Here is a 7,753-nt window from a genome sequence, read left to right on the forward strand (position 1 = left end):
ATTGAGAGGTTGATAATCGGTATACATACATCCCACTTATTCCGGGATTCTCCCAATCTTCTGCTCAGTCAATAAATACAAATGATAAATACTGATTCAGCTGTTGCCACACGAAGGGAAAAAAAAAAAAAAACCACAGAACTGTGCATGAAGAACATATCTTTCTTTTCAAGTGTCAGATGAGCAATTCTGAGCTACACAATCCATTAAATACAAATGAACTTCCACAACCCCAAGAAAGCACAAATATTGTCCTTTCCACCAAACTATTAATATGGACACACTCAAATTGCCAAGCATTGTGTTCTTATTACCAACCACGCATTTTGAACAAAAACCTCACTTAATATAAAATTCAGACATGGACAGTCTGTCGGAGAAAACTCTAATCAGCTCAGTACAGTGGAGACAAGAATTTGGGCCCATTTTTTCCTAATAATTCCCCGTAGTACTCTTTCAATAATGCAAAGCATGGAAGATGTGATGTTACATACGAATAATTGAGCTAAAGAGTGTGACAGCCTCACTAAACAAACCAAATAATGTAACAGCTGTAAGAGAGTATGTGGCCGAAACCATATATAAGTATAAGCTAAATGTACACTGATGCATGTTAGATAAGAAGTTAGCGATTTCAGATAATAAACTACAACCCGATGAAAAATGTGGAGGACACATTATTCATACAGTAATAACAATTTCTCGAGTGCATACATACTGAATCAAACGACAAACTTGGGAATTAAACATTAAACACTTATAAGGGAACTTCAACAAGCAATACAATTAAACATTACCAAATTACCTCTAGAAGAACTCTCAGTACACGACACACATTAGTTTGCACACAAACTCCAATATCAAAAGGGTCTTTTTAAATAGACAAGATAAAGAGCTTAGACGACATATATTACGCGAATAAAAAAAAACACCATGTGGTAATTAGGTAAAGTGTCTACGCATGCTGCGCAGCCAAGACCAACAATCAGCCGCTGTTTGTGCCTTTTAAAAAGGATTCAAGTTTATGAGCTCTTCACCCGTTTTGTTTTCCCCTCTCCTACTAGTAATGCTGGATGGATAGCTTTCATCATGTGTAGATAGGCTAATTCCTGCTACGACACTTTTCCATAGCCCTTGGGGCTGCACATATAAATGCACAAAAAATTAGTGGCAATGTATCATGTTTCTGGAAGATGATACGCTATAATACATGTGCACTTACCCCCACAAAAGATGTCTAGCCTACCTTGATTTCCCTAACGTTTCTATTGCCGAGTAACGAATAAGCAAAACGAGGATAATCTACACAAACATTAAGTAGAATAAAAGACATTGTAAATAAGTAAGAGCACCACAGAGTTGAAAGTGCAAAAATATTGCCCTCCCCCCCATCCCCCAACAACAAAAAGACTTCGTGCATCTGCTCTGACAATCAATCATGTTGGTTGATCGGTCAACCTTAAGCACTGTTTTGTACACTTCAACCAGCTACTACTAACCCTCTTTACAAGAAGCGGGTTTTCTAATTTTAGGCAGAAGAAAGAAAGATGGTAACAATTTAACAGATCCATAACAAATGTAGTTCTGCCAGGCAAGCAATTCTCACTCACTTAAACAACAACATACTCAATGTAATCCCACAAGTGGGGTCTGGGTAGGGTAGTTTATACGCAGCCTTACCTCTAACTTTCTCAATTACTTAAACAATCTTTGAAAAAGAAAAATTTCACGGTAATTCAGAGAACTATCATGACATATAGCTGGGGTGAGAACAGTCATAAAACAACCATTTCATAACCTCTAATTATTTCTTCTGTCATACTCCCTCCGTCTCAAATTGCTCGTCTTACTTTCCTTTTAGTCCATTTCAAAAAGAATGTGTCTTTCCTTTTTTGGCAACTCTCTAATTCCAACTTTCCACATGGCATGTTTAAGATTACAAGATTAAAGTCATTTTTACATTCTACATATCTTTAGTTAACAACCACAAGACACACAAAGTCTTCTTTATGGTTTTTTTTTTTGAAATTTTTTTTTTTTTTTTTTTTTTGTCGGTGATGCTCTTTTGAGTTAATTTCTTTCCCTTGAGCTCCTCTACGTAGTTTTTGTTTTGATAAGTATAACTGCCTAGATAGTTTTTCCAAAACATAGAAAGGGTTCATGGAAATCAAACGTCGAAACCTGATAATTTTGTGTTACAGTTTGTAAAATCCTACTTTATCACCAAACAGTTATGCATGTAACCATACAATAATGAAGGTATAAACCCTGAGAACAAGGTGGGGAGGAAATACTATTTTCTTTTACGCTTTGATAGTGTGGATGAAGTGATCTCGAAATTCGTAGTTGGCTCAAAAAGAGATACTCACCCAGGCCAATGGCATCTGAACCTTTCATGATTCTCAGCCTCTTGCAGGTATCAATAAACATCCTGCAACATGACAAAATTAGGAATTAAAAACCATGGTCATCATCGAATATACAAACTATCTTACAGAAACTACATTTAGCATGATTCATTACAAGTATAAAATGGAAACTACTATACTAGAAATTGCAAGAGCAACCCTTAAGAAACGTGCTACTGTTGTTTTTATATTGTAAAAGGGGCAAAGATTCGAGATAACAATATGTTCAGGTAAACCATAATTATACTAAATTAACAGACTCAAACTCAAAAAGAACAAAAAAGGAGGGTGATACAACGATAGATAGAGAGAGAGAGGGGGGGACTAACTCTCTGTTCATACATACCGAATCAAGCTGTGGAAAGCTTATCATTAGAGTATTATTTTCTTGACTGTAAGGTTAGATCTATGTTTAACAGTTACAGTGCAAATTACATGGAACAGAAACACTAATAATTAGACTTGTATGAAGCAAGAGATGAAAGTCACATGGGTTATTAGGTGTTTTTTCCCAAAGCAGCTAGTAGTGCAGTCGTTATTCATTCTAGCAATATCTTTGAATCCTAGTTGGGTGTCAAACCAACAATGACACCGAAGACATCATATACATGCTAGAAATAAGTAATAATAGTCCATAACTGAAGACAGCACACAATTGTAAATTGTCGATCTCAAATACTGCGTCTTCTAACTTCACCATGGCAAATCTTCTCATACCCAATAATATTTTCTAAAGATAGGCCTCAAAGTTTTCTGACATGGTTAGTAGTGATAACTCTCAATGTTCCTATTAATCAAGTCTCCTTTGCAATCAAACTCCAAAAAAGCTCTATCAATCAAAAAGGATCTTCCTTGTATCATAAAGCAAACCTGCCTGCACATCTTTGTGGAGATGTAATCTTCTTGCAAAAGACTGGTGGTAAAAGAAGGAGAAAGGCACAAAACCTGGTTGATTTGACCTCAGCTATCTACTTAGGTCCAATAAAATCTCGTGAATATCATAACTTTCCGTGAACCCTGTACTAGAAGGCAAGGTTTCTCAATTCAGAAATTTATGTTTCAGACTTGAGATTTCCTCACTAATTTAGGAACTACTGGAGCATCCTCTCTAAGCTTCCAGTTACACAAGCACTTATTTAACTTCCTTAAGTGAGCTCCATCCAGTCTTAAGTCTATTCATGTATTTAGAGATGTGCTATACTTATTATGAGTTCCACTGAGTCTACATGTACGAATACATCCACACCATATGCATTAAATTCTTCTTTTTTCGTAGGAAAATGCTAGAAGAATGTGTTGTAAACCATACAAAACAGTTCTAAAATTGGGAATTAAACTAGCAAGAGCTTACTCCCAAGGCACATCACCGACAAGCATCCAGTCTCCATCCTTATCTTCGTAAGTCAGTACATATTCAGATCCATGAAGCAAATCCTTCAATTTGCTCTCACTTAACATCTCCTTCCCAGGAGCTCCATGAGATCCATATTGACCTGTAATAATGGGTAAATGGCAGTAACTCGGACAATGAAATGAACATCTTACTGTTTTAAGCTAATCACTGAAATTATGAATTAGTAAAGGCTTGAAAATAACTTACCAATAGTAAAACAGCTGAACATTTTTTCAAGAGCAGAAGAGAGCTCCTGGTATGCAGAATAGTTTCTGAGGTCGACTTTCCTCAAATAAGGAGCACCATCCATGCTAACCTTAATAAAAAGAGCTGGTGATCCAGCTTTTCCGTCCACCTCTTCGTTGGTCTTTGAGGCAGATGCTAATGTGTTCTTTCTAAAAGATCGAATGGGTGGCCAACCTACAACCTGTGTCCTGAAATTAAACAAAGATCACAGATTATACCACTTTTATATTATTACACTTTTGGACCGCTCTGAAACATAATAGCTGGCAAATGTATATGTTTTGTATATTAAGTATAAACATACATATAATATACATACGATATACATAAATATATACAGTCTACATAATCAGTGTATAGGTTTTGTATATTTTGCCTAGCGCCCATGGTTAACTTTTGCCAACGGGCCAAAAATGAAAAAAAAACCCTCTATAATCAAGTCCAAAAATCTTGCTTCTTTCTCCCAGCAGGAAATACTCACTTAGTAGCAGGGGCACCACTCACAGCAGAAGGCTTCTCTGAAACTGTACTCTTAGTAGTTGCATCTTTCATTTTTGGTGGTTGCACACGAGAGGCCTCCTTTGTATCACCTGCTTTCACACCTGAATTCGATAGAAATTTTCCCTGTAAAATAGATTTAGGAACTTCAGTTACAGCTTCACCAGAAAATCGGTATCCTTAGTAAAAACTTGATTGTTCACCTCCATAGCGTCTGAAAATCCTCGTTTGTTGCCAGTAACTACTGGTTTCTGTGATACCAAGAAAGCAGAATCTTTGGCAGGGTGCAAGGGAAAGAGAAGCTTCTCATCAACCTTTGTCGAGGCCAAAGGGCAAGGCTTTGTGGCCCTTTCGGGGGACTGCGACCCGGGGAGCCCAAGCCTGAGCTCGGTTGCCTTGAGATTTAGTCCACAGGCAGTATTGTCCTCTGATGAGGTGGAAATATTACAACTGTCCACCGATGAACAATCCGAAAGGCCCATATAGTTACGCTCTTTAAGCGCTAATCCTTTTAGGCATGCGCTTCCTAAGGAGGTCGAAGAAGCCAGTAGAGTTACATTACTCTGGCCCTCCTCCTCCCCCACACTGAGGAGTGGTGGAGACATAACTATTCCCAATCACACTATTAATACTATTTCACTGCTCAATTTACAAAAAGCAAAAAACACTATTAACATAACTCTCTTCAAGATCAAAAATCAAGTGTAACAACTCAATAAAAGGCTCACTAGATGAACAACAACAATAATAACAACCCTAGAACCGCAAAGGCAAACATAAAGTCTAAACAGAATCCTTTAAGGTGAACACAATTGTATATAAAAAGAGCTCTTTTCACTTGCCCCAAAGAGCAATCGCGCGATTCTAGGTTCAAATACACCTCCCTCCCGAAAAAGGAAAAAAAAAAGAGAGGTCTTAGCAAGGAAATTAGAGTACTAAGATTTGTCATATTAAGAAAAAAGCATAGCAAAGTAGATATTAGCAAGGTAAAGTCCTCTCTTTATTTTGGGGGTAAAGAATTACCAAGGTAATTAACAAATATCCAAATTACTTTAGCAGCTAAAAAAATAAAGAATTTCCTCATAAAGCAGCTACTTTAGCCCAGAGAACTTCCGAGAAAAAGAAAAAGAAAGATCATAAGCTTTTCAAAAAGAATATTCCCATTTCAAAAGGAAGCATAAAGAATGAAATTAACCACAGCCAAGAACTAAAACTTTACCCAAAGATTAGTTATTGAATACAGAAAAACACACCCCCAAACACAAAGAAACCAGTAGTTCTTGCCTTCACTCCACAAGTCATACCAAAAGCGAAAAAAATCAAGAATAAGAAAATATCCTTCATTTTACAAGGTAAAACAACTATATGCAGTTCAAACAAGAAATAGAGCTGATTTTTAAAGACAAAAAGAAAAATAAAGAATCACTTAGCAGATCTACAAAATCAAATGAAACAGAGTACAGATAACCTCAAAACCACAAACTTCACAGAAAAATAAAAAGAATAAAACATGAGTTACATGCAAAGGAGAAGGAAATCAAAAGTCAATATTTCAAGAACTAAAAACCAAGATTAGTAGCTCAAAAAAAACAAGAAAAAATGGAGGAAAAATCCTCTTACCTGTGAAGCAAACTTGTGAAGTTGATCTCTTAAGAGAAAACCCAAGTATAAATTGAAGGAAGAAAGATGAAGCAGCAACAAGAAGAAGAAGAAGAAGAAAGAAAGAAGATGTTGGGGTAGTGAGGCTTTTTTTTTTTTTTTTTGCTTGCTTAGAGAGAGAGAGAGAGAACTAAGGACCCTCCATTTGGCAGACAGTAACAAAAGCTTATTTGCTGTCCTATGTGAAACCCCCCCTATTGCTTATTTTAAAAAACAAAATAAAGTAGCAGTACTTCTCAAAAAGTTCAAAAGTAAAGACATAAAAAAAAGTGGACTAATTGATGTAATTACACGGTTAGTTTGATTTAAAAATAAAATTTAATTATAAAAAATTTAAAATTAATATTTTAAAAATATTTTTCCTTATAAATGATATTAAATTAGTTATTTAATAACACATTGTTTCTTGGAAATATATTAATTAATAATCATATATTTGTAACTAGTATTGTAAAAAATAATTGATATATATTTTTTAAATTAATAATATTTAATTTTAATTAATTATAAAACTTAAAAGAAGACTTTTTTTAGGGGAACGTCATGGATTGGACATTTGACAAAAAATATATTTATAAATATGTCATAATATTATTCAAATGTTTGACATAAAAGATCAATCAAATGTAAGTGAAAAATATACAACATGCAATGTGAAAGCAAATAATTTCAAACTGAAAATATAACCTAAATTCAAAAGAAAAAAAAAAGTTTCACATAATACACTTATGTCAAATTTCAACATTACATAAATAAGTTCCAGCGTTACTTAAGTAAACAATTCAAAACAAAGGGAAAATGTAAGTCTATAACCTCATTCAAGTCTATAACCTCATTCACAACGAAATTCTACTTTAGTGATGTCACTCGTTATATATCAAGTTTGTTAATGACTCATTCTTTCCAATATTAAGAGGTGTAGTTTCAAAAATAAGAATAATAACACGGTTATGCTAAATGAATAAAATTAAAAAAGAAAAAAATACGAAAGAATTACATGAACCACAAGAGATTGAGGTTGGGAATGAGAAGAAAGGAAATGAAAAATTAATAATATAAAAAGAAAAATACATTTTAAAAAATAAAAATAATTAAAAAGTAAAAATAAAAAATAAATTAAAAAATATAAATTAAAAATTAAAAGAAATTAAAATAATAGAAATAAAAAAATAAATTAAAAATAAAAAGAAATTAAAATAAACTAAAAAGTAATCCTGTAATCTGTAATTACAGGGTGTAGTTACACCCAATTCTCAACCCCCCCCCTCCCTCGGAGAATGGGATTGTACATTTACACCCTCTCAATTACACTCAATTCCCCTTGATCAAACAAATAGGACAAATTATGTAATTACACCCAATTCTAATTACGTTTTGGCTTTCCAAACAGGCCCTTAAGAAAGTACTAATTATAAGGGATTTTTCTATTTTACTCATTGGTGTCTCAAGATATAATCTCTCTTCATGAAATATTTATTTTATTGAGGTGTTTGTAGTTTTTAAGAATAATTAGTTTAAAAGATAAAATGGGGTAAAAATTTATTCTTGA

General features: G+C 34.1%; 1 protein-coding gene across 1 annotated transcript; it reads right to left on the bottom strand.

Annotated features, from left to right (window-relative positions):
• Window positions 1–647: 647 nt before the first annotated feature.
• LOC132033566 (auxin-responsive protein IAA8-like) lies at window positions 648–6,328 on the bottom strand. Its single transcript, XM_059423573.1, has 7 exons — window positions 6,166–6,328; window positions 4,749–5,184; window positions 4,529–4,671; window positions 4,009–4,235; window positions 3,760–3,901; window positions 2,370–2,431; window positions 648–1,140 (listed from the first exon to the last, which is right to left on the bottom strand). Exons 2-7 carry the CDS (start codon window positions 5,148–5,150, stop codon window positions 1,103–1,105), a joined length of 1,014 nt encoding a protein of 337 aa, XP_059279556.1. The 5' UTR covers window positions 5,151–5,184; window positions 6,166–6,328; the 3' UTR covers window positions 648–1,102.
• Between the last annotated feature and the right edge of the window lie 1,425 nt (window positions 6,329–7,753).

Source organism: Lycium ferocissimum, chromosome 10 (genome assembly GCF_029784015.1).
Source record: "Lycium ferocissimum isolate CSIRO_LF1 chromosome 10, AGI_CSIRO_Lferr_CH_V1, whole genome shotgun sequence".
Taxonomy (NCBI): domain Eukaryota; kingdom Viridiplantae; phylum Streptophyta; class Magnoliopsida; order Solanales; family Solanaceae; genus Lycium; species Lycium ferocissimum.

Excerpts from the sequence above, each read along its gene's own strand:
- LOC132033566 (XM_059423573.1), bottom strand. The coding sequence starts at position 5,150 with ATGTCTCCACCACTCCTCAGTGTGGGGGAGGAGGAGGGCCAGAGTAAT. Across the intron at positions 4,672-4,748 it reads GATTTTCAGACGCTATGGAG|GGAAAATTTCTATCGAATTC; the intron begins GTGAACAATCAA and ends TCTATTTTACAG. Across the intron at positions 4,236-4,528 it reads AGTGGTGCCCCTGCTACTAA|GACACAGGTTGTAGGTTGGC; the intron begins GTGAGTATTTCC and ends GTTTAATTTCAG.